The sequence below is a fragment of the Pan troglodytes genome, chromosome 15, assembly GCF_028858775.2.
Source record: "Pan troglodytes isolate AG18354 chromosome 15, NHGRI_mPanTro3-v2.0_pri, whole genome shotgun sequence".
NCBI lineage: Eukaryota > Metazoa > Chordata > Mammalia > Primates > Hominidae > Pan > Pan troglodytes.
In genome coordinates, this window is record NC_072413.2 from 65332581 (window position 1) to 65360095 (window position 27515).

At 38.8% G+C, this 27515-nt stretch overlaps 2 protein-coding genes across 2 annotated transcripts in view; one reads left to right on the forward strand and one right to left on the reverse strand.

Moving 5' to 3' along the window:
* ATP6V1D (ATPase H+ transporting V1 subunit D) overlaps positions 1-3725 on the reverse strand; it is a 22388-nt gene extending 18663 nt beyond the window's left edge. Inside the window, exon 1 of the mRNA XM_001136552.5 lies at positions 3478-3725. Within this exon, the coding sequence (XP_001136552.1) occupies positions 3478-3518 (41 nt within the window). The 5' untranslated portion in view covers positions 3519-3725. The remainder of the gene's footprint in view (positions 1-3477) is intronic.
* Positions 3690-27393, forward strand: EIF2S1 (eukaryotic translation initiation factor 2 subunit alpha). The gene is made up of 8 exons (XM_510016.8): positions 3690-4277; positions 8569-8810; positions 18318-18397; positions 20259-20410; positions 24196-24302; positions 25129-25226; positions 25984-26127; positions 26848-27393. The coding sequence occupies exons 2-8, from the start codon at positions 8570-8572 to the stop codon at positions 26971-26973; spliced, it is 948 nt and encodes a 315-aa protein (XP_510016.1). The 5' UTR covers positions 3690-4277; position 8569; the 3' UTR covers positions 26974-27393.
* The last annotated feature ends 122 nt before the right edge of the window (positions 27394-27515 follow it).

Consider the following 27515-nt stretch of genomic DNA (forward strand, 5'->3'; position numbering starts at 1 on the left):
TGGCCAAATTCTTAAATTATACTGGAATCTTTTACCATAGGGCTAAGATCACTAAGACAATTCTATAGCTGAAAGGGACTTTAGACATTAACTTAAAGATTAGAAAAATGAGGCTTAGAAAAGTAAAACAACTTTCTCAAAGTTACTCAGTGAAGAAAAGGCAGGGCAGGGACTTGAACCAGACTTTTGATTCCACTGACTTTCCCAATGCTCAAACTAAGGCTCCAACCTACGTTCACTGTACCCCAAACATGTGCCTCCCCTTAAAGACAACAATTATCACTGGCTGACTCTGCACTGACTGGTCTCACAAGAGGTCTTATCAAGTGAAGGTCGTTTAGTTTCCAGCCTGAGAAGGAGCTATCCATCTCAATGTGTGCATTTAACATAATGTATTGTTGATAGTAAATACTAGAACTTGGGCTCAAAGAGCTGGATCAAATTTAAGTCAAATTGTAGTACTGCATATTCCAGCCAGTTTATAGTAAAAGGTAAACTGGTTGATAAAATTGAATTTACCATGTTAATTTTATTTTCCTCCTAGGGAATGGCATCTGTGTGAAATGGGCAATTTTAATTCCTGAAACTCTAAGAGCAGCGTGCACACTTACAGCTAATATGTAGCAGAACCTGGATTTAGTGGACTTCTGTTGACTCCAAATTTTTCATGCGTCTTTTACTTCCACTCTACAATTGTTTTTGCTTTCTCTGGTACGAAAGTGGGTGAAAGTAACATCAAAGAATAATACTGTTGAATGGAAATGTCTGTGAAACAAGCTGCCAGTATATTTTCTAGCCTATGGCTTTTAAAACTTGCTCCTTTACATGTTTCAGAGCTGCTCAGTCCTACTCAAAAAGTTTGACCTTTAGCTAGGATGATGACTTTTCTTCCAGCTGAATCAAAGACATCTGACTACATGACAAAAAGCCTGCTGCCAGCCATGGGGAAAATATTTAGAGAAGAGATTATTTCCTGCACCTGATTTTCCTCTCAATCAGCAAGCTGAGAGCTTTCAAATAGTAGTTTCACCTTCATGAGCCTATCATTTTCTTACCTAAGCCCAAAGATGTCTATTTTTGCCTCTTAGTCTCAAAGTAAAAGTTCCAAAGTAAAAACAAAAAAGTTATTCTGACTGCTGTCAAAGATAAACCCAGCCAGACATTCGTTAAAGTAGTGAAAACAGATTTTATTCAGTAAACCACTGATAGTAGGGGAAAGGGCTGAGCTCAATTCTCATTTGTGCAGAGGTGACTGGCCATTTTAAAAAAGAGAGTAAGGGAGTGGCAGGGAGCCAGCCGCAAGAAGAGTCAGAGAAGAGAAACCTTAAAGTGTTGGTCAGTGTAAACGCCATACTACCTGGCAATTAGTAAGTTACTATTCTATCCTCTCACACAGACTGGGAGACAAAGCCCCTATCCCTCCTGATGATTACGTTTCAAAGAAATGGCTCTCAATCCCAGCACTTTGGGAGGCCGAGGCGGGCGGATCACGAGGTCAGGAGATCGAGACCATCCTGGCTAACACGGTGAAACCCCGTCTCTACTAAAAATACAAAAAATTAGCCGGGCGTGGTAGCGGGCGCCTGTAGTCCCAGCTACTCGGGAGGCTGAGGCAGGAGAATGGCGTGAACCCGGGAGGCGGAGCTTGCAGTGAGCCGAGATCGCGCCACTGCACTCCAGCCTGGGCGACAGAGCGAGACTCCGTCTCAAAAAAAAAAAAAAAAAGAAATGGCTCTCAAAGATACTTGAAGGGACACTTCAGAGTTGGAAGAGATACATATTAACAATTGTATGCCTGTTTCGTAAATGCTCTAAAAAGGGAACGAGAGGGGTCTATCAATTAGGTGTTGACTAGAACAAACAGTAAATTCTCCTCCTAGCTTTGAGCTTTTTCAGGCAGGCATTTTAATGGCGGGGGCGGGGGGGGGCGCGGCCTGGGGTCACCCTAGGGGCAGGCCTTACATTGCTAGAAGATAAACTAGTGTCGATGTCTTTCAGTGCAGAAGTTTTGACTGAGTCATCACGTCCTAGGGGTTCTGCAGTTGTCACTACCCCGGGATAGTCCTCATCTTTATTTCCCCACAACTAGCTTGCTGCCTACTTAGTGCAAACAGCTATTAGAAAGTCAACAGGTGAAGGTAAAAAATTTAAAAACTTCATTTCATTAAGAGCTATTTAGTCACCGGGCAGAAACAAATCTGGGCTTCAGGTTTGAATATAACTTTTATTTTAAGCATCCTCAGATTCTCTCAAAGGACAGAATGAGGAAAAACAACAAAACACCCCCACAGAGATAGGACCACAATAAAAGGGTCTAAATGTCAGGGTCAAAACTGATTTTCTGCTTCCTCACTGAAAAGAAAAAGGGAAAGCCAGGCGCGGTGGCTCCCATCTATAATCTCAGCCGCCAGGGAGGCTGAGGCCGGAGGATCACTTGAGCCCAGGGGTTTGAGGCTGCTGTGAGCTCTGATCATACCACTGCACCCAGCCTGGGAGACCCTGTCTCTTATTAAAACAAACAAACAACAAACTAAATAAAAATAAACAGGATGAGGAGGAGAAAGGGAGCAAGTTGTTAGGCACATTTGAGAAAACGTCAAAATTTTCCTTACAAACTAGCCAAACACCTACAGTGATATGCCATTTTCCTGACAAAGAATTCAGGCCCCAAAAGAAAGGCAGCCCACAACTGAGCGTATTCCCAAGCATGAGTTCTTTCAAGAAATATTTTTTGGTGGACCTTCTATGGATTGTTAAGACACTCTTTCATCCTGGAGAGAGCCCACAGTCTAGTGGGAGAGAAAGACACATAAACAAATATCTACTTTACAGCGTGATGACCGGTATTAACACAGGTCTGAACAAGGTGCAGCGGTGAGAGAGCAAAAGCAGTGCCTCAGAAACACAGGGATATCCTCTCACAGCAGGTGACATTTGGCGGGATCTTGGAAAATGAGTAAGGGGATCCAAGATCGAATCCGAGGGCTATGCTAGGGCGATTCGATTCCATCCCCACTTTGGCGTAGGGACCTCTTCTATATCCTCAGTAAACTTCCCTTCTCAGAGCATTTATTAAAACCTCCTTGGCCTTTCCAGACGAATGTCTGGCTACGTAAACTGTGAGCTCTGTAGGGCAGAGGTGGCGACGGTTCAGTTATATAAATCCAGTGCCCGGCTCAATAAGGGTATGTGGAATGGATGAATCCATTAATGAATAAAGACAGCAGACCTCCACAAAAGCCCGCCGGCCGGGCGCCTTTTCCTACCGGCTGGGATCGCTTCGTCCAGCCTGATTCACTCAGGAGGAATGCGCGAAGAGGCCGTCAGGAAGCCTCGCCCTAGACTCAAGAAAAGAACCTGGGAAAAGCTCAGGATCCTCCCAGGAAACAAGGACCCTCACTGTGGCCCAGGGTCTGAAGGGACCGCGCTCCGGGTTCCTAAACCTGTGAAAGCGGCTTATCCCATTCCTTTACTTACATTCGCGAGGGAAAGATTTCAATTCGGTCTTTGCCCGACATTCTGACGATAACTTTTCGGCTCGGGTCCCCGGCCGGGCAACCGAGGCTGCAACAGCTCCAGAACTGGCCTCCACAGTGTCTTCCTCTACGGGAGTCAGCTGGTTGTGTCACTTGACCCCTCTTGTTGCTAAGAGGCAGCAGGGACACCCATTTTCACTTCCGCTTCCGGTTGTCACAGGCGACGAAGGGGGAGGACAGAACAGAGGCGTTGCCCGGATGTCGAGGCGCGCGCACCGCGGAACCACCCCCTCAATTCCGGTTCGCCTCCCAACCCCTCCCAATCCAGCTTCCCTGCGGCTGCGCAATACGCGGCACGCGCCAGGCCAAAGACTAGGAGCGAAGCGTGCACGCCTTGTCTTTCTCCACCTTTCGTCTTTGGTCACAGCGCCATCTCATGGTTAGCTGAAACTTTGAAAGAGGATTCATTCTTCAGAGGCAAGGAATCAGAGTCCTATGTCTTTCTCGCGCCTTGAAGGTTACTTAGCTAAAGCTAAGATAGCGAGAAACAGTACTTTTCAGGTCCTTCCATGATCTACATTCGTCCTTGTTCTCGGAGGACCCAGACTCTATGGTTAATGATGAAGAGGGGCCTCTATTCGTTCAGTGCTTGCGCATGCGAGGAGGTTCCGCATGCGCGGTGGAGTGAGCGAAGCGCACGCTGAGGAGGATCGGCGGCCGGTGAGGGGGAAGCAAGTCTGGTCTCTGTGATTGGAGAAGTCGGCTCTGGGCTCCAGTGCGGGAATCACACACATACCTCAGGTGACTAATCCCAAGCTCGGTTTCTCCAGGAACTCACTTTGGTTTGTGTCCAGTGACATGGGTGTTCGAGAGCGGGTAGGCCCCGGGCTAACACCTCCCTTTACCGTCCCTGCGCGGGAAGTGGCTGGACAGCACCGCCACCACCCGCGCTGTCGTGGGCCTCCTCGCCGGCTCCGTGTAGGTCATCCTGTGTTCCAGAGGCATCGTTGTTCGAGCAGAGGAATCTCGTGAAGGAAAGTGGGCCGAGTGGATTGTACAGCCTCTACAGTATGCCGAAAGTGAGAATGCCATGACGATGGGGCGGCCTCGGGAGAACGCTGTGACACCGTAACTCTTAACCCCAGCTCAGGACGCTGAGCACTTTGCTTTTTCCAGGCTTGAGAATTCCATCTTTTCTTCCGCCCCAAAAGCTCTACCAAAAATTTCCCCTGCTTCTCAGTGGAAACCAAACTGGCCTCTTACCTGAGAAACCTGTGGGACGGGCACCGTGTTGGAAAGAGCGGGGTCCGAGTAGTTTTTCATCTGATAATTGAATGAGTCACCCCTTGAACCAAAACTAAATGAGACTTGAGTTTATTACTGTTACTATCAGTTTGTCGTATTTTGGCGACAATGAGAATAGAACTGTGTTAAGCATATGTTAGGTTAACTATGTTAGTTAAGCATAACTAAAACCTAAGATAAGGAAATATTTTCGGGTTAAATACACAGTCATCCTGAGGTCTCTTTATCCTCAAAACTTAGGCTTTTAAAATTTTTATTAAGCAAAAAACATGGTTTCTTCGAGAAAAAGTATAGCAGAGAAGTCTTTATTTCCCCTCAATTGAGTTGTTATTCAAGGAACAATCTCTGTCAATAGTTTGGGGGTGACTTGTACAGAACTTTGCTACCTATTCTTAGTTCATCTGGTGCCAAAAGATGTAGTTGTCTCATGCACAGTAATGGTTGTAGAGATTCGGTGATAACTTTCTTTTTCAACTATAATGATGAAATAAAAGCTTTACTTATGTAGCACTCCTATACCAAGAACTAGCATTCAGAGAGCATTCCTAATACGTGTTAGATCCAAATTAGAATTATCACGAGAGTTGTCCCCATAACATAATATATTTTGGAAAGGAATGTGAACTTCTGTATCCATTATAGCAGTTTGACCATGCACTGTTTTGAGAAAGAAGTCCTACCTACCATTTGTCCTGCAAAATAACTGACTATGCAGGGTATTTGAAATTAGCCTGGAGTTTGGTTGATATATTTTGAAAGGTGGCTGATACTTTTTACATCAGAACACATAAGAGTATTATAGCATGTTGTGATATTGAGGTTCTGTGGGTTAAAGACATTCTGGATTTGATGTCGGATTACTTGAGTTTAGCTCCTACGCTAGTACTTATTAAGCATTTGTTCTTAAGGAAGTATTATAATTTAGTATTTCTGTTCCACCTTTCCTGTTCATTGCTTCACTGTGCCCTTTCATAGTACTTTGTATTGTAATTATTTGCTTGCTAGTTTGTTTCCCACTCTATACTTAATTACTTAGGTAAGAGTCTTTTTTTTTCTTTTTTTTTTTTAAGACAGAGTCTCTGTTGCCCAGGCTGGAGTGTAGTGGCACGATCTCAGCTCACTGTAGCCTCTGCCCCTGGGTTCAAGGGATTCTCCTGCCTCAGCCACTATAGTAGTGGGATTACAGGTGCCTGCCACCACACCCAGCTAATTTTGGTATTTTTAGTAGAAATGGGGTTTCACCATGTTGACCAGGCTGGCCTCGAACTCCTGGTTTCAAGTGATCCACCCGCCTCGGCCTCCCAAAGTGCTGGGATTACAGGTGTGAGCCACTGCGCCTGGCCTGGTAAGAGTCTTTCTTGTTGTATCATTAGTGCTTAGTACATAGTAGCTACTGAAAAAAAAATTAACAAATTATTATATTACAAAATGGAAATATCTTCTTTTTCTTTTAATATTTTATGTTTGACTAGCACATAATGGTTTTCAAAATGTTTTTACGTATACATGTGATACCCTCAGTAAACCTGTGATGTACATGGCACAGATGAGAAACTACAGTTCAAAGGATGTTATCTTTCCCAAGCAGCCACTTCTAGTAAGTAGCAGAGCAAGGACTGGAACACAAGGCTAGAGTTGTTCCCCGAGTTTACTATGTTAATTGCCTGATTTGACACTTCTTGAGGACCAAATGAAATAAGAATGCTGTGAAAAAGATAAAGAGGTGAAGTCACCTAGTGTGACTTCGATATTGCTGAATGATTTTTTTAAGTTAAAAAAAAATTTAAGTTATTAGCATTTCATTAGGCAATATGTTCAAAAATTGTCAACCAATATGCAGGTTTTTGTGGTATGGATTCTTTTTGTACTTAACTACTGTCTATCTTTACTATGAATAACATACCATCAACAGTATTCCTTTACTTACCCTTTATGTTGCAAAGAGACTTGTGCCTCCTGAAGAAATAGTATTCATAGTCATATCCCTTCAGGATTCTCTTACACGATTGCCCATGTTTTTTAACCATCAAATTAAGCCTTGCTTCCCCTAAAAGCATCACCTTTACTGTTTGGAGAAGCTTGGTAAGTAAATGTGGTTTTCACTGGTCAAATGTCTTGCAACTGTTCCATACATTTCTGTAACATAGTTTATTTTGATGCCCAATTTGAAACTTTTTAGCTCTCAAATTTGAGAGCTTTACATACACATATTCAACAACAGTTTCCCCACCCCCACCCTCGAAAAGCCCTGTTTAAAAACGAAACAACCAGTCAGCTGTTTCTTGGTGGGTAAGGCCATTGAATGTCTACTTCTCTTTATTTGCTAAATCCTATTTTGTAGGGATTTTGTATTCCCTACAAAGAAATACATCTCTGCTACTGTCATTAATATGCTGCTCTTTGTTGTCAAACAGATGAGTACTAATAGTTTGCACTTATTGGTGTTATGTACTCTGGCACTGAATATATATATATTAATGTTGCTTTTTAAGTAAAATGTTTCTAATTATAATATATTTATGAATAGTTTTGAGAGAATATAGTCTTACTGATAAGAGGACAGACTCTGGATCCAGACTTCATGGATTCAAATCCTGACTCATCACCTGTTAGCAGTATGTGAAAGAACAAGTAACTTAACCTGTGCTTCAGTTTTTTAATCTATAAAATGGGGAGAACTAGGGAGAAAGTAGTACCACAAAGAGATAGGCAGTGGCCAGATCATATAGGATTCTGTAGGTAGTGGAAAGATACATAAGTCAGTGGGAAGCCACTGAGAAGATATAGGCAGGTGCCAATTAATAAGTTATTATATGAATTTTCACAAGGTTTTCTTAGGCCTTTAAGTTCTGTTACTACCTACGTTTTGAGCAGTGACAACAGTGAAGGTTAACAGAAAAACATGAAAATCATCAGCCATGATTAGTTTGAGAGCTTCCTTTTTTAAATATGCTTCTACCCAGGTTATGATTTCAGGCTTGTGGGTCATAAAAGGAGTAGTGCTGAAAGTAGGTTGGGTGGATCAAAGGGAATAATTGTAAATATCTTTAATGCTTGGAGGTTAAGAGAAACTTGAACTTTGTAGTAATGGAGATTAAAGCTATTCTCAAGATTAGGTATACGTATTCAATAAAAGAAAGGAATATTTGGGAGTATTGGGGATAGGAGAAGCTAGACATTGTGAATTCAAGGAAAAAGAATTAGGAGGATGCATTTTAGTTTATTTTGTGATTAAAATTTTTTTAGTTTTTGTTGTTTTGACATGTGACACCGTAATTTTGGCTATAATAAATGACAGAATGTATCATTTGGTATATTGGTTAGGGTTTAGGTAGAAAATTTTTTCCTTTATATAGTGAGTGGTAGCGTATACAATGTTTGCTCACTTCGGCAAAGAGTAGCTTTAGTTTTCTGATTAGTTATAATAGTGATGCTTCCCATCATTTGATATGCCTTAAAGTAGTATTTTACTCTTGAGGTATTCCTTTAATCCTTAGGTCTTGGAGTACTTTATAGATGGTCATTATTTTTTATGATTCCTCTGAAACTAAAGGCAGAGAATCACCCAAGCATTACAAAAATGTTGAGCAAAATAAAAATTAAAGCTTGGTTCCTGAACATTATCTGTTTTCTGGTACCACTTAAGAAGTTTCAAAGGATGAGAAGACTAAGACTAATAACTATTTTTTTCTTCATCTTTTCTTTCAGTGGCAGGATGTGGAAATTGATTTTTTTTTTCTTTTCACCTTAACGGAATACTTATTTAATTCTTTTGTTTAAATTGCAGAATGCCGGGTCTAAGTTGTAGATTTTATCAACACAAATTTCCTGAGGTGGAAGATGTAGTGATGGTGAATGTCAGATCCATTGCTGAAATGGGGGCTTATGTCAGCTTGCTGGAATACAACAACATTGAAGGCATGATTCTTCTTAGTGAATTATCCAGAAGGCGTATCCGTTCTATCAACAAACTCATCCGAATTGGCAGGAATGAGTGTGTGGTTGTCATTAGGGTGGACAAAGAAAAAGGTAGGTGAGAAAAATATCTGTAATATAAATTTCAGATTTAAAATGGTTTATTTAAAAATACATTTTTTGTAAATTGCATGCTGCAGCTTAAAAAAAAAAAAAGCTCCTTTTATACTTAAACCTTTTACATACAAAGTTGTTAGAAAAGGATGCCAATTAGCTATCTAAGCAAGATCTCTTCAGTTAATAGTAGTTTAATTAGTACATCCTAGGATTTTATGGATCAGATAACTTGAATTTTATTTCTAGTGTTTATCAGGATCTTGGTAATTGACTCATGGTAACCAAACTTAGAGACAGATAAGTCAGAGTACTAGTTCATTTACATTGGTAGGCCTGAATATGTTGGATGCCTTTTTCTTGATTTAAAGCTAAAATAGTAATGAGATCACTGGGTAAGCATGAAAATGGGGCAAATGGATTTTAGGGATCTTTTATATAAGCTTTGAAAAAGCAATATACTATGCGTGTATATACACACCTGAAATCCAACATTGTATATCTTGCTGGTAATTAGAATGTTTGCATCTACCAGATCTCGTGGTATCTTTCAGACAGTTTTGGATGAGCATTCATTTTTTACTTATTGGATGCCTTTTCTAGGCCCCATGTAAATCATCACCTTTGTGAATACTGTTTTTTTAAACACAGTATACAATACCATTACGTAGGTTTTAGTTTCAGCCATCTTACTATAATTTGTTAGGTGTTAGTTTTAGGTCATTAGTTACCATCATGTCTGAAAGGCTTCATATCAGTCACCTTGATTCAACTTACCCTTCTGAATCTCCTCAGCCGTCTGGTTTACTGATACTTTCTCACTTCTGCAAGTGATTAATTTTATACATACTGACATTTTAATTTTTTTTATTATAGCCTTAGATGATACATAGATTTTGAGGATGTCTTATGCCTTAGGTAGTGACTGCTACTTAGCACATGGATTGTTTTAAATGTTTTGCTATGACTTAGCTATAGCCCCGCCCAAAATTATTAAACTACTTTGAGACTATTTGTTAAACTTAGATAAGACTTCACATCACTGTCCTAGTAGTACCTAAAGTAGTGTCTAATCTTGTACTTTTTTTTTTTTTTTTTTTTAAGAGTTGGGGTCTTGCTCTGTCACCCAGGCTGCAGTGTAGTGGTATGATCATAGGTTGCTGCAGCCTTGAACTCCTGTGTTCAAGTGTTCCTCAAGCAGTCCTCCCAAGTAGCTGGAACTACAGGCATGTGCCACCCTGCCCAGCTAACTTTCTTTGTAGAGATGGGGTCTTGCCGTGTTGCCCAGGCTAGTCTTGAACTGGGCTCAAGCGATTCTCCTGCCTTGGCCTCACAAAGTACTGGGATTACAGGTGTGAGCCACTGTGCTCAGCCTTCTTTTTCTATTGTATAAAATATACACAAAAGGAGGAATCAAATATGTTTTTAGTTGCAATCAGAAAAAATATGGAATGGCATACTTGCTTATGTACAGTAGATACATGTAAAGATATTTCCATAGCATTTGTTTGTATGGCATTAACTAAAACCAGGAAATGACCAAAATGGGGACTGGTTAAATAAATCAGTACAAATGCGTGCAATGCAATTTTATGCAGAATGAGATCTGAATATTTTGATATGGAAGATCTCCAGGATAGGATGAGAAAAAGCAAAGTGCAAAAGAGCCTGTAGAGAGGATTCATTTTGATACTAGAGAATTATGTCCTCCTAGACAAGCCTTTCAACGTAAATGCCATAAACCCCGAACAAGTATGAAAAATAACTACCTAAAGACAATGAGAAGCAGCCAAAAGCAGGCCAAAATTGAAAATTTGAAGGTGAGTCGACACTTATAAGAAAGGGTATGTTTTCTGTTTTACACCTTTTTTTTTTTACCTAAGTACATGCTGAAGACAGCCTCAAGCCAGGCAGCTAAGGTTCTAGCAGAAAATTTATGGTCTTATTGGCTTTAGAACTGGAGGCGAGAGTTCTAGACAACCATAGTAGATGGAAACTGGTGGTGATAGTGGTGAGGGTTAGAGAAAGGAGGCGGCAGGCACAAAGGGAGATCCCCTAAGTCTATATAAATTCTTCCCAAATCACTGGTTTGTCCCTGAACTACTGAAACACAGGGTGGACTCCAGGTAGCCTAATAGGGGAAAAATCTGAACAGATTTCAGTTGCTTACCATCTGGGGAGACAGAGCTTATAGTTTTGAGTTCAGATTCTGACTGCCTGCTAAAACAAAAAATCTATATTCTCTTTTTTTGGGGGATGGAGTCTCACTCTGTCGCCAGGCTGGAGTGCAGTGGCACGATCTTGGCTCACTGCAACCTCCGACTCCCTGGTTCAGGCAATTCTCCTGTCTCAGCCTCCAGAGTAGCTGGGATTACAGGCACGCACCACCATGCCCAGCTAATTTTTGTATTTTTGATAGAGACGGGGTTTCACCATGTTGGCCAGAATGGTCTTGATCTCCTGACCTTGTGATCCACCCGCCTTGGCTTCCCAAAGTGCTGGGATTACAGGCGTGAGCCACCACGCCCGACCCCATCCAGGTCACTTTGTGCTAAGTGTTCTACACTTGGTCAGCATTCTCATAAATACGGTGCATGGAATGGAACACGGTGGGCACGTTGCGTGAACTCACAAATTCAAGACCAGCTGGGGCAACATGGCAAAACCTCATCTCTACAAAAAATACAAAAATTAGCTGGGCGTGGTGGTGCACCCTGTAGTCCCAGCTTCTTGGGCGGCTGAGGTAGGGGGATGGTTTGAGCCCAGGAGGCGGAGGCTGCAGTGAGCCAAGATTGCACCGCTGCACTCCAACCTGGGTGATAGAACCAGACCTTGTCTCAAAAAAAAAAAGAGAGAGGTAAAGGAAGTTCTTTAAGCTGAAGAGATGTGATGACCTGACATGGAAAATATATAGGTAAATGTAAAAGACAATTTTTGCCCTTCTTAGTTTCTTTAAAAATATATTTAACTATTTGTCTCATTTGTGCCTGTGGGATTGTAATCTATAGAGGTGACTGAGTGATGACACAGTCCAATGCCCTTGAAAGAAAACTTTTACTACTTATATTGCCTGAGAGAAGGGGGCTTGATGTGCCATGCAGGGCCACATGGGGAAGCACCAGTTTTAGTCAGGAGTCACAAGGAACTAGGGGAAAAAGTAGGTCAGAGCTTTTGTTGGAGTTTCTGCAGGAAAAGCAAGGCAGAGCAGCGTAAACGGCTTGCAGTTGGCTAGTTTGAATGCTTTTGGCGGGCCTTGGGGCATAAAGACTGCCCTGCTTGTCTAATACCTGGCCCTTGACTTACAGTAGGGAGAATTTTGGCTTGGTGTGTGAGTTTATGGGCTCCAGATTGGCTGCTCTGCATAAGAAAGGCATGCTACCAAGCAAGCCCTTTGCTGACTCCTCCCCACCTGACGGAGGGGCAGTCTCTCCACAAATGTCAGAGCCTCAAGAATACAGAAAATAAGAAAATATTTAGTTACTACTAATATTAATAATAAAATATATAGTTAATACAGTTGGCTCTGTGATTAATGGATGCCAAGTAGTTAAATATAGAAGCTAAGAAAACAGAATACTGTTTAAAGCAGACTTAGTACACTTGACAACTTAATCACAAAGGCCAGGAGGTGTGGGGTAAATAGATCTGTATGATTCTTAACGATTCTTACATTTTATGTGCAGTAGTAAAATTAAAAGGTTAAGGATGTATATTGTAAATTCTAGAACAACCATTAAAATAAATAAGCCAGTTGCAGTGGTCTGTGCTTGTAGTCACAGCTGTTCGGGAGGCTGAGGTGGGAGAGTCACTTGAGGTCAGTAGTTCAAGACCAGCCTGGGCAACATAGTGAAACTATCTCTAAAAATAAGTAAGTAAAATACAAAATACACTGTTGTAAAAGCCAAAGATATATTAAAATGGAATTCTAGAAAACATTAACCTAAAAGAAAACTCAAAAGAAAAAAACAAAAACCAGAAAGAACAAATAGAAAACAAATACCTAAAATGTAGGTATTCAATTATTCAGTTATCGATACAACTGAATTCATTTATATCAGTAATTAAATGTAAATCAAGTAAATATTCCAGCTAAAAGGCAGAGATTGTTAGGATGAATTAAAAAGCAAGACTCGACGATAATCCTGTCTACAAGAGATATACTTGGTTGAAAGTAAATGGATATAAAAAGATATGCTATGCAGACAATACCTTAAGGAGACAGTATCTATTAATATTAGATAAAGTAGATTTAAAGACATAGTATTTTCAGATTTAAACAGGGACATTTTGTAATGATAAAGGGTCAATTTGTTAGAAGGGAAACAACAGTCATCACTGTGTATGTGCCTAATAATAGAGTTCAAAATATAAAGCAGAAATTGAAAGAATTCAAGAGAGAAATAGACAAATCTATAATCATAGTTGGAAGTTTGAACAAGCTCTGAACAATTGGAGAAACAATTAGATCAATGAAGACCTTGACTTGTTTGATACCTAGAACACTGCACCCAGAAAAGGCAAAATACACATTATTTTCAAGTGTGCATGACATTCACCAAGATAGACAATAAGGTGAGCTGTAATATTAATACAACTCTAAATAAATTTCTAAGGGTTGGAATACAAATATGTTCTCTGATGACACTGGAACTAATTTTGAAATCAGTGTCATTATATCTTGGGAGGGAAGAGTTTGCAGTATTAAATAAGCCCTTCCAAATAATTCATATATTAAAGCCTTAAGGGAAAATTTATAGCTTTAATTACTTATATTAGAAAAGAATAAAGATCTAAAACAGTTATCTAGGCTTTTGTTTTAGAAGATAAAAGAAAGGAAAGGTAAACTCAAAGTTGCTGAGACCAGCTCTGTTGGGGAGACCCTAACCCAGAGGCGCTAGAGGAATTAAAGACACACACACACAAATATAGGGGTGTGAAGTGGGAAATCAGGGGTCTCACAGCCTTCAGAGCTGAGAGCCCCGAACAGAGATTTACCCACATATTTATTAACAGCAAACCAGTCATTAGCATTGTTTCTATAGATATTAAATTAACTAAAAGTATCCCTTATGGGAAATGAAGGGATGGGCCGAATTAATTGCAGCAGGAACACGTCCTTAAGACACAGATCACTCATGCTTTTGTTTGTGGCTTAAGAATGCCTTTAAGCAGTTTTCTGCCCTGGGCGGGCCAGGTGTTCCTTGCCCTCATTCCTGTAAACCCACAACCTTCCAGCTTGGGCGTTAGGGCCATTACGGACATGTCGCAGTGCTGCAGAGATTTTGTTTATGGCCAGTCTTGGGGCCAGTTTATGGCCAGATTTTAGGGGGCTTTCTCCCAACACAAAGTAAGTAGAAGAAAAGAAATAATAAGGATAAGATAATCGGTGAAAATAGAGTACCAGAAAATCAGAGAACAGTATCAAAGTTAAAAACTTTTTTTTTGTTTTTTTAAAAAAGAGCAAAATTGATAAACCCCTAGTTAGGCTGATGAAGAAAAGGAAATAACACAAATTACCAATCTGGAATGAGAATGGGGCTATCACTGCAGATGCTACAGACATTAAAAGGCTAATAAGGGAATATCATTACCAATTTTATGCCAATCATCTCAACAAATCAGGTGAAATTAGTGAATTCCTTGCAAAATTTTACTTACTGAAACTGACCAATATAAAATAGAAATTCTGAGTGTCCTATATGTTAGAGAAATTGAATTTATTGTAAAAAATCTTTTCATCAAGAAAATTCGGTCCTGACCAGCACAGTGGTTCATGTCTGTAATTCCAGCACTTTGGGAGGTTGAGGTGGGCAGATTGCTTGAGCCCAGGAGTTCAAGACCAGCCTGGAAACATGACGAAACCTCATCTCTACAGAAAGTAGAAAAATTACCCAGGCATGGTGTTGTGCACCTCTAGTCAGTTCCAGCTGCTGGAGAAGCTGAGGTTGGAGGATTGCTTGAGGCCAGGAGAACAAGTCTGCAGTAAGCCGAGGTCATGCCACTACACTCCAGCCTGGGTAACTAAGACCCTGTCTCAAAAAAAAGGAAAACTCTAGGCCAGATGGTTAAATTGATGAGTTATATCAGACATTTAAGGCAGAAATAAGATGAGTCATAATAAAATTTCAGAAAGTTAAGGAGGTAGGCCAGGCACGGTGGCTCACACTTATAATTCCAGCAATTTCGGATGCTGAGACAGGAGGATCGCTTGAGGTCAGGATTTCAAGACCAGCCTGGCAATATAGGGAGACCCCATCTCTATAAAAATTTTAAAAAATTAGCTGGGTGTGGCGGTGTGTACCTGTAAAGTAGTTCCAGCTACTTGGGAGGCTGAGGTGGGAGGACGGCTTGAGCCCAGGAGTTTGAGGCTGTAGTGAGCTGTGATCACACTGCTGTACTACAGCCTGAGCAACAGAGCAAGACTGTCTCCCACCAAAAAAAAAAAAAGTTAAGGAGGCGGGAACACTTTCGAAATACAGTCATGTGGTGCTTAATGACAAAGATACATTCTGAAAAATGTCTTATCATGCAAATTTCATAGAGTGTGCTGCTTACATAGACCTTGATAGTATAGCCTATACACACATGGGTTGTTTAGTATAGTCTATTATTCCTAGGCTACAAACCTGTACAGCATGTTACTATACTGATTAGGTAGTTGTAACACAATGGTAAATATTTGTGTACCTAAACACAGAAAAGATACAGTAAAAATACAGTATTATAATCTTAACAGCACTGCTGCTATATATGCAATCTATTGTTTACTGAAATGTTATGCAGTGCATGACTAATTTTATGAGGCCATCATAACCCTGATAAGAAAACCCAACAAAGACATGTTTTTGTAAAAAAGCAAATTACTGACCAAATATGTGATTAGCATAGATAAAACAATTAATATGTTTTTCAAATCCAACAATGTATAAAAAGGATAATAAAGCATGACCAAGTGGAGTGTATGGAATGCCAGTTTGGTTTAACAGTCATAACTTTATGTTGGCTGGGCATGGTGGCTGAGGCCTGTAATCTCAGCACTTTGGGAGGCCTAGGTGGGGGGATCACTTGAGCCCAGGAGTTCGAGACCAGCCTGGGCAACATAGCAGGACCTCACCTCTTTTGTTATCTCTCACTTCTTTTTATTTAAAAAAAAAATTAAAAAATTTATGTGTGCTTTTATATGATCAGTTAATTAACAAAAGTACAAAGGCAGCTGATCAAAGAAAAAATTATCTTTTTAACAAATGGTGCTGGGACAACTGGATGTCCATATGCAAAAAAGAACCTCAATTCAAACACCTCACCTTATACAAAAGTTAGCTTAAAATGAATCATAGATGTAAATGTAAAATGTAAACTTCTAAGTACCTCTAGAAGAAAACAGGAATCTTTCTGACCTTGGATTAGGCAAAGATTTCTTAGATAGCACACTAAAAGCGTTATCCATGAAAGGAAAAATTGATCAATTGGACCTTATCAAAATTAAGAACTTATGTTCTTTAAAGACACTATAAAGAGAATAAAAAGACAAACCAGCATATTTTAAAAACTCTTGAACAACCTAAAAAATCCTGTATCTAGGCTGGGAGCGGTGGCTCACGCCTGTTATCCCAGCACTTTGGGAGGCCAAGGTGGGCAGATCATGAGGTCAGGAGATTGAGACTATCCTGGCCAACATGGTGAAACCCCATCTCTACTAAAATACAAAAAATTAGCGGGCGTAGTGGTGCGTGCCTGTAGTCCCAGCTACTCAAGAGGCTGAGGCAGGAGAATCACTTGAACCCGGGAGGCAGAGGTTGCAGTGAGCGGAGATTGCCCCACTGCACTCCAGCCTGGCAACAGAGTGAGACTCCATCTCAAAAACAAAAAACAAAAAACAAACAAAAAAACCCTGTATCTAAACCATCAATTTTTAAAGGAGCGAAAGTTTTGAATAGACACTTTGCCAGAGAAGATAATTGGATAGCAAATATGCGCATGAAAAGATGTTGAACATCATTAGTCATTAGGAAAATGCAAATAAAAACCACAGTGAGATGCCACTGCACAATCAATAGATTGACTTTTTAAAAATCAATTGAGAGACATGGAGCAGTTCTAACTGCTCCACAGTGCTCATGGGAATGCAGAGTGCCACATTCACTTTGGGAAAGTTTGGCAGATAAAATTAACATGTACTTAATATATAACCCAGCTGTGCCATTTCTAGGAAAATTTATGTTCACAGAGAAACTTGTATCCAGTTTTTAGTGGCTTCAGGGGTGATGGAACTTGATTTTGGTGGTGGTTAAATGACTGTTCTTTTTTTTAAACACAAAGAACTTAACACTGAAAGTGGTGAATTTTACTATATGTAAGTCATACAATTTTTAATGAAAAAGAATGCTCAGAATCTGAAATAAAATCAGTGTATATGAACAGAATATAGGAGGAAAACTACAACCAATTTAATAGATGTGAAAGGGCATTTGACAAAATTTGTCACCCATTCATAATAAGTCAGCAAACAAGAACTAAAAGGGAATTTCCTAATCTGATAAAGAGTGTCTAGAAAAACACCACAGACATGCTGTCCTCCAGTATTGAGAACAAGACATTCACTCTCACCACTGTTACTCAGCATTGTACTGGAAGTCATTGCCAGGCACAGGTTTGTAGGTTTCAGCCATTTTTGGCTATTTGACGTTGACAAGTTACTTAACCTTTCATGGGTTTTAGTTTCTTCAGGTTAAAAAGACTGGGGGGCGCTGTGGGAAAGAGAGTGATAATCTACCATGCAGGATTGTTGTGAGGGTTCAAGAAGATGTTTAAGCACCTAACATAGTTACTTGTATATGGTAGTCATACAGTAGATTAGATAGTTTTAATTTGTTCAGTGTGTGTGTGTGTGTGTGTGTGTGTGTCTGTGTGTGTCTTCTGTGACGATAGCCTCTTTCCTTAAACTAAATGAACATCTTAGTGAATTTTCCTATTCTGGAGAAGGAAAAGGAAGAAATAGGGGAAAGATAGGCATTTGACTACCTTTCATTTGGATAATTGAAAATTATTAGTTCTCTCCAGTAAGGTAATGGAGAATATATAATTACCTGATAATAAAAATTTATTTCTGAAAACAATTCAGAATCTCTCATCTTGTACAGATTGAGTATCCCTTATCCCCAAATCCAAAATGCTCCAAAATCTGAAACTTTTTGAGCACCAACATGACACTCAAAGGAAATGTTCATTGGAGCATTTCAGATTTTGGATTTTCAGATTCGGGATGCTCTAACTAGTAAATACATTGCAAATATTCCAAAATCTGAAATCCAAAACACTTTTGGTCCCAAGCATTTCTGATGAGGGATACTCAGCCTTGTAATACTTATGCAGTATTTTGTTGATATGATTTTAGTAGGAAATAATTATAAGTATGCCAATCAAACACTTAATTTGGTCTTCAAAGCTGGTTACAATAGTACAGTGGCACCTGGACAGAGATGATTTTTTCACAATTTTTTTGTACAGGATATATTGATTTGTCAAAAAGAAGAGTTTCTCCAGAGGAAGCAATCAAATGTGAAGACAAATTCACAAAATCCAAAACTGTAAGTTGATCTTTGAGTCAAATTAGTCCACTATCTGTGTGTTTAATAAATAATTTGAAATCTTAATTTCATACTGCTACTACCTTAAAGTATTGCTTATGATCTAATATTCTCAAATTAGTACTAGAAGTGTTTTGAAGCCGTTTTAGGTTAAATTAACTGTGGGTGACTTCAACTGGTTTAACTTGTTTACAGTTGGAATGCCTCATAAAATACGGGGTTTTTTTGTTTGCTTAAATAGAAATGAGGTCTTGCTATTTTGTCCAGGTTGGTCTCAGACCCTGAGCTTCAAGTGATCCTTGAGCCTCAACCCCCCAAAGTGCTGGGATTACAGAAGTGAGCCAATGCACTTGGCCAAAATACAGTTCTTGATTTTCAACCCTGTTCTGGGATGAGGGTAACAGAGACAACCAGCTGTTATATGTTAAGAATGAACAGGGGTTTATAAAATGTCTGTGAATCCAGGAAAGCAAGGCAGAGGCCTGTTACTAGTTTTGGTTTTTTTTCCCCCTCCACTAGCGTGTTAGGATTATTTCTTTTTGCGTTCTTATTTTTGCTATTACTTCCTGCTTGTCATCCACAGTAAGCAGCAGCAAAGCAAAGATAGCCATTTAATTTCTTCTGTCAGTATTTCTCTTTTCTCAGGTCCTGTTTAAGTTATCCTTCATCCTCTACATCCTCAGTTCTGTGTGTGTGTGTGTCACAAAGTCTTTCCCAGACTGGAGTGCAGTGGCGCAATCTCAGCTTACTGCAACCACCTCCTCCTGGGCTCAAGCGATCCCCTCGCCTCTGCCTCCCAGAATGTTTGAGATTACAGGCGTAAGCCAGTGTGCCCAGCCTATCCTCAGTTCTTAGTGGTACTGTTTGTATTGCTTCTGTTTTCTTTGCCCTTCTCTGGTGTCTGTTCTTTTCTGCCATGAGTGTTTCTGTCCTCAAGATAAAATATCAAAAAAAAAAAAAAAAAGTTTCAATGAAGAGATTTTAAAAAATCTTGCTTAATCCCAGTAAGAGAGAAAATAAAGGTCTAAAAGCCATCAGTTGCCCAAATCATTTCCTTTGTTTTACTGATGTATTTGCAGTTATGCAGTGTGGTTTACACATTTGAAAACACTGTCAGTAAAATATCTTCTTAATAAACTCTAGGACCTTACCACTTAGAATGTAGTCTCTAAACTACCAGCATTGACATCACCTGTTTTTTTAGAAATACAGACTCTCAGGTCCTACTAACTTTTGAGAAGCACTTTTCTGGGAAAATTTCATATTTTTTTGTCTCCTTAGGATATTGTTAAAATGAGTGTGTTAATAGATCTTATTGAGATGTTAAAATGGAAGAGTTATTCAGTGTCAGTACCTTTTCTCACTCAATTTTTATGTGTAACTATGATGAAGACCTTAATACTTTTTGTCTACACCCTGTTAATTTTAGGAGGTAAGAAAAAGTTTGGCAGGTGGGTAAGATGACAGAAAAAAAATTTTTTTTATCGTGATTCTGTCCTCAGGGAGTAATAATAACAACTTGTATTTGTATAGCCGTTTTCCATTTATAGTGTGTGGTTTCTATATATTTGATCTATGCGAGCACTCTCTGTAGTAAGGAGAGATGCTAGTTTCTTCTTTTTCCAGAGGAGGAAACAAGTTCAGAGATACTGTGTTACTGTCAAGACTTGATCCAGGTCTTAGGACCCTAAATTGTATACTATCTCTACTTTTTATACCCACTTAAAGTGAGTATTTCCCTATGGAGATCTTTTATTGTTAAGGAATTATTGTAGCCAAATTATGTTATTTACTAAAATGTAAAAATATTTTTTATAGATCTCTTATCTTTGAATTGTTGAGCTTTTCATTTTATTTCTAGGTTTATAGCATTCTTCGTCATGTTGCTGAGGTGTTAGAATACACCAAGGATGAGCAGCTGGAAAGCCTATTCCAGAGGACTGCCTGGGTCTTTGATGACAAGTACAAGAGACCTGGATATGGTGCCTATGATGCATTTAAGCATGCAGTCTCGTAAGAATACCTTCTTGACTCTCCTTCTACCTTGATATCACAACTCTTGGCCTGATATTTAACAGCATAGCATCCATGTATAAAATACTTGCCAAATTTAGATTAAAATATTCTGTATTGGCCAGTAAATGGGCCAATCCTATATGGTCAAGTCTGTGTAGTTTTATGTATCATAGTTATGTAGATTCATAAACCATATGGTTTATCTCACACATTTTCCTTTCCTAGTTATTGTCCTAAGTGGCTATGGGACTAAAGAGCATGTCTCACCAAAAACTATAACCTCTTGTTTTCTCTACCTCTTTGGACTCTCCTTTGACTTTCAGCCCACACCATTTTAGCCAGTCTTCCGTGTAGCCTTAGCCTGGGCCTTACTATCACCAGGATTTGCTCTGCCACTAAAATCTTTAATTCACACTTTCTGTTCTTTTGCCCCTGACTCCTATTTATCTAGCTCCCAGTTGGTCCTATTATTTGTCATCTTAATTCTGTATGTTAGGATCTGATTCCAAACCTTTTTTCTCCCTGTCTTTTTGCCATTTCCTGCCTCCTCTCTCTTATCCAACATAGGCACACCATGATACATCATTTTAACGACTTTGTTGCCATTATTGTGAGCTTTTGCCTTGTTTTTCCTTCCATCCATCCAGCCTTGGATCGATGTTCCTGCCTTCTCTGTACTTGTAGACTGCTGGGTGCTACTAGGAAAAATCAGTCTTGCAGGTTGGTCCACTGCATATTCATGGTCTCCAGCCTCAGCTGTTCCACATTCTCTCTGCTCCTGGTCAGTTCTTCAGTAGTGGCTATTTTAGAGCTTTTCCACGTTCTTCCTCAGAAAACCACTCTATCCCTGTTCCCTGCCTCTTGGCTGGTATGCTCACTACCTATTTTATTTTATAAAGAAAATAGAAACCATTGCACAAGAACTACTTTTCCACTGTCTCAACAAACTTACATATCTCTGTCCCACCTGTCATTTCTTCCTATGCTGCTGTCACTGGAATTTGTGTCCTAATTGCTCTCAAACTAGTCTTGCCACCTATGCCCAGCTGCTGCTCAGAGATCTCTATTAGTTACTTTTTCTCTTGGGTCACCTTTCCCTTTATTGCTTTTACTCCATCAGCATAAAAATATCTCTAGTTTCTTCCATTTATACTATAAAACCCACTTCTCAACTTTTCCTTTACTTTCTCTTGGAGCAAACACTGCATCCTCTGCTTTTAACAGCCACACTTGGCTGTGCGTGGTAGCTCATGCCTGTAATCCCAGCACTATGTGAGGCTGAGGTGGGAGGATTGCTTGAGGCCGGGAGTTGGAGACCATCCTGGGCAGCATAGCAAGACCGCCATCTCTAAAAAAAAAAAAATTAAAAGTAGCCAGGTGTGGTAGCATTTGCCTGTAGTAGTCCCAGCAACTTGGGAGGCTGAGGCAGGAGGATCACTTGAGTCCAGTGGTTTGAGGTTTCTGTGAGCTGTGATTTGTGATTGCACCACTGCACTCTAGTCTGGATGACAGAGTGAGACCTTGTCTCTTAAAAAAAAAAAAAAAGCCAGACTCTTTCAGTTCTCTATACTTGCTGTCTCTTTACCTCCCACTCCTTCCTAAATGTTAAGAGTTAGAGGGGGGAAAAAAGAGAATGAGTAGGACCCAAGACCATTAAGAGTCCCCCAGAAAGCCAACTCATCTGGGGTTCCAAATCCCTTCAAGTTTATTCTCATGTGACCTTTTTTTTTTTTTTTTTTTTTTGGTATATCACGTGGTAGAAAAGGTGGGAATAGTAATAATGATAACTAACATTTATATAATTCTAACAACAACCTGTGGTATAAATGCTATTATTATCCTTTTCTTACAGTTGAAGAAACTGAAGCTGAGATTAAATAATTTGTTCAAGGTCACACAGCTAACAAATCATAGAGCCAGGCAGTATTCAAACGCATGCATTCTGGCTCCATCCAGAGTTTGCACTATTAGCCATTAAGCACAACTTTATATTTCTGTCCTGCAGTCCTCAGTACATTTCTTAACTTGTCTCAACTGTCATCATCTGGCTTCTTTAGTTACCTCTTTAACTTCTAGTTCCAGCAACCCCTTGTTACCACTAAACCTTGGCGTGTGTTATTCCCTTTTCCTTAGCACTCTTTTCTTGCTTCATTCATGTAGGGACTGTCCAGATTGAACTAATGCTAGTTCTTTGCATTTTTTTTTTAATCACATAAAATTTCTGACATAGTTGGAAACAATGTTTTACCTTTCCAGACCTATTTTCCTCACTTATCAGTGATAACCACTATTCTGAAATTGTGTGTCAATATCATTTGTTTTTATTGTTTTACTACATATATGTGTCTATTATCATTTTTTATTTAAAATGTAACCTATTGTATCTTTTTGTAGCTTGCATTTTTACATATAAGCCTATTATTAAGCAGGATTCCCCCACAATGATAGATGTATACTTGATCCATATTAATCTCTATATAGTATTTCATTGTGAGAATATGCTTTATCTGTTCCTCTATTAAGAGTTGTTTAGGTAATTTTCCCTTCTGTGCCATTTGTCAAACAGGGCTGTGATGAATAGTGTATGTGTCTCTATATGTAGTTGTTTGAGAGTTTCTAATATATATGCCTAGGAGTGGAATTGTTGGGTCATAGGATTGATTATATATCTTTAAACTGACTTGGTTTCACCAAATCCTTGCCACAATTTGGTATATATCTGATTTTTTCTCCTTTTTCTAGTCTAATGAATTCACAGTAGTATCTTTTGATTTGCATACTCATTGTTGGAGAGGTCAACAGTTTTTCATGTTTCTTAACCATTTGTATTTCTTCTGTGAAACATCTGTTCACCTCATTTGCCCATTTTCTGTTTATCATCTTGTTTCTTATACATTTATGTTGGTTGTCTTCTCGTTACTTTATGTTAGCTGAGTAAAAGTTCCCTCCACCCAAATTCTCTTGCCTTTTATTCCCAATAAGACCCCTTGCTTATTAAGCCTGATGCTTGCTCATGCTATTCCTTTTTTTATATGACATAACTTTCTTTTTTTCTTTTTAATAGAGATGGAGGTCTTGCTATGTTGCCTAGACTGGTCTATAAACTCCTGGTCTCCAGTGATCCCCCTGCCTCAGCCTCCCAAAGTGCTGGGATTACAGGCATGAGCCACTGGTGCCCAGCCTTATGTATCATAACTTTTTTACAATAGTTCTACCTTTACTTTTTACAGTGCTACTCCTCTTTTAGTCTGTTTCATATTTTCATTTGCTCACTCATTCAACAAACATGCCAGTTAATAAGACCCTGGTCCCTGTCCTGTGGCACTTAGGAGGGTCAGATGAAATGCTACTTTTTGCATGAAGCCCTTCCTGACCTCATTAACTGGAAGTAATACCTTTCTGTCCTGATGCCCACAGATGTACTGTTACATTTAAAAGTTTTTCCATGTTTTTTTTTTTCTATTCAAGCTAGATTATAAACTCCTTGAGGCAGGGACAGCTAATTGCATGGAAGTAATCAATTATAGTAGAATATCAGATGTGTTAGGCATTAAATTGCTTGTTTTAGTCAGATCACTAAAATTTTAATTTCACTAATAATCAGTTGGGGTGTAAGTGCAAAGCTAAGATTTGAATTCTAATTGTGACACTAAAGCCTTAACTATTATATGCATTAACTATTATATGCTTAACTATTATATGCATTGTTCCATAGTGTTTGGTTTCACATTTATCAGTAATATAACCTTGACCTTTTGTTATTTATTTATGTTTTTGGCCAGAGACCCATCTATTTTGGATAGTTTAGATTTGAATGAAGATGAACGGGAAGTACTCATTAATAATATTAATAGGCGCTTGACCCCACAGGCTGTCAAAATTCGAGCAGGTAAATGATTTTTTAAATGATTTTTACAATATTTTGCATGCATCAAAAAAGCTATTAAATAATGAGACTTACCAAAGAATATGTTGCTACATCAACATCTATAAATTTTTCTAAATGGTTGTTTTTTATAAAGCTTAAGAAATTATTTTGGCTTCTGAATCATAAAATTTATATATTGACACAAGTAGAAACAGTCTTGTGAGTTCAGCTAACCTAAAGGTAGCCCTTTTTTAAAAAAGAGGGGTTTGATTGTTTTGTTTTAGTGCATACTTTAAAATATTCCAAATTTTTACAAAGATGAGACATACCATGCGGAATTTTCTCCAACTAGCCTTTTCCACCCAGTGTATCATAGGTACCCTTCCATTGCAGAACATAGGAATCTTTCTCATTCTTTTTTATGCTGGGTAATGTTTCATAGAACAGATAAACCTTAACATAAACCAGTCCCCTCCTGATGAACATTTAGGTTGTGCCAGTTTTCTCACAGTTACAAAAAAATGCTACCAATTAGCACCCTTATATTATACATACTTAACCATTTACACAAATGTTCTTCAAGACAAATTCCTAAAAGTAGAATTTCTGAGTCAAAGGGTAATGCAATTTCTAAACCGTTTTAGATAAGTCGCAGTTATTGTTATATTCCATCTTTACCACACTCCTCCTTGCCTCCATTTTATAAATAAGGAACTGCAGTATAGAGAGGTTGGATTCAGGATAAGTATTTGAATACTAATATATCTGCCACGTGTTTGATTTCCTTTAAACTTTTAAATATTTTTTGCATTTTTTGTTATCAACTTTTGAATTTTTGTAATTGTAGATATTGAAGTGGCTTGTTATGGTTATGAAGGCATTGATGCTGTAAAAGAAGCCCTAAGAGCAGGTTTGAATTGTTCTACAGAAAACATGCCCATTAAGGTGAGTCGTCAGTAGTCTCCCTCCCTGCTGAAATGCTCACCTAAACCAAATAGGATCTTTGATCTTTGTTTCTTTTTTTTTTTTTTTATAACATTTCATAACAAAAGTGGGTTTTTTACTCTTAAAATTGAGCAGTGGTTCTTGGTAATATTTCTAGATGTTTGTGATTTATGTTTAGGCTTTGTTGGTTTCTACTGTTACTATCACAGTGGATGGAGATTCCTATTGGTAGAAAGCCAGCGATGCCAAACCTCCTTTACAATAAAGAGTTGCTGTGCCCAAAATACTGAGAGCACTTTAAAAAAGAGTAACACTTTCTTCTATCTGTACACATACAAGTTTTATGAGGTTTGATCAGAATCTTTCATTAGTGATAAAATTAACTGGATGGCTGTAACTCAGAAGGATTCTTCCATCAGTTTAGTTCAGAGACAAATTATCCATTATACTGATGATAATTGCAGTTAGTTTAGCCACCAAAGATACACGGAAATGATAATTCTTTCTATTCAGTATTGCAGTGGACTGTTTATACTATTGCATTAGATCCCTGTATTGATTTGCTTTTGCTACATTAACAAATCACCCCAAAACGTAATTGCCAATTCTGTAGGACCCTAAATTACTGTCCTGTAGAATTGGCAATTACATTTTGGGGTGATTTGTTAATACAGCAGATTAATAAAATCTCAAGCATCCTAATAGTTGTGGGTTCTGTAGGTACATTCATAATTGAATTTTTGTCTTTCTCTTTTAGATTAATCTAATAGCTCCTCCTCGGTATGTAATGACTACAACAACCCTGGAGAGAACAGAAGGCCTTTCTGTCCTCAGTCAAGCTATGGCTGTTATCAAAGAGAAGATTGAGGAAAAGAGGGGTGTGTTCAATGTTCAAATGGAGGTGAGATCAATAGATTCATTTTTAATAATGACTCAGGAGGTTCCTAAAAGGAGTTCTTGTAGGTAAATAAGAGCTGTCGGCCTTGGAATGTCATATTGTAGGATGGTCATTCAGGCCTTTGATCACTAATGGTGTTAGGGTCACCCCCCGCCCCCAGCCAGGGGGAAGGGAATAAACAATATAAATGAGAAGTTTTTTTATGGTTTGAATTTGCATGTGGCGTGTCTAAAATTTGATCTCAGAATTGGAGAAAAAAAAAAGTTGTCTCCTGTCTTTTCCTTGTCCAACAAGAAAGAAGTGTGTGTACGTGTGTGTGTGTGTGTGTGTGTGTGTTATGGTTCCTTCTATGGAAAGGACTAGTAAGCTAGTAAGTAGTAGTTTGAGCCTGGAAGACAGGTTTTTTTTAACAGGATATCTATTTGTGGTCTTGAAAGATACAGCCATTGGGGCTATTTCATGTTTTCAGTTTTAGCTTATAAAAATGACAGAAAATAAATTTCCATTTTAATACATACATCCTTTTTCTATACTATTCTCATAAGTTTCACCTCTTATTTATGTAATGGAATTTATTGCTGATAAGTCACTCAAAAGTGAACAGATATGACAGAGTTGTTAGAAAAGTGTTAAAGAGAGAAAACATTAGGCAGTAATAGTATTGAAATTAAATTTGTATAGTATTTACTACTTCAGTTTGAAATTATACCTCTGCTTCCACAGCCCAAAGTGGTCACAGATACAGATGAGACTGAACTTGCAAGGCAGATGGAGAGGCTTGAAAGAGAAAATGCCGAAGTGGATGGAGATGATGATGCAGAAGAAATGGAAGCCAAAGCTGAAGATTAACTTTGTGGGAAACAGAGTCCAATTTAAGGAACACAGAGCAGCCCTTCCTGGCTGTAAATCCTAGACTTGAAAGTTTTCCAGTATTGAAAACTTCAAAGCTGAATATTTTTTATTTCTAAGTATTTAAATGTTCTAACAGATCAGAACATGAAATGCCCTCCTAAATGTCAGCTGTTGTCACACAGTAGCTCCAACACTTTGAGCATTTTTAAGGGAGTGGCCTCATTTCACTAGAGACAAATCTTTAAGAATAGTTCTAAAATTGGGCTTGTGATTTCCATTTCTGACGTCTCCAGATTGGCACCCCTTTCTAGTTCAATGCCTCACGAGATTTGCCAGGGGCATCCAAGGCAAACAATCCCAATCTTTCTATATAAAATGTATTCAAGCAAACATCAAATAAATTTCTGGGATATTTAACTATAGGCTTCTTCCTTCTTGTCACCAGTTAAATGCATTTTAATACTAAGACCCTAATTCTTTTATCTTTATTTTAGTCTTGATGTGGAACTGCAGGAGCAGGTGAATAAAGGATCTCTATA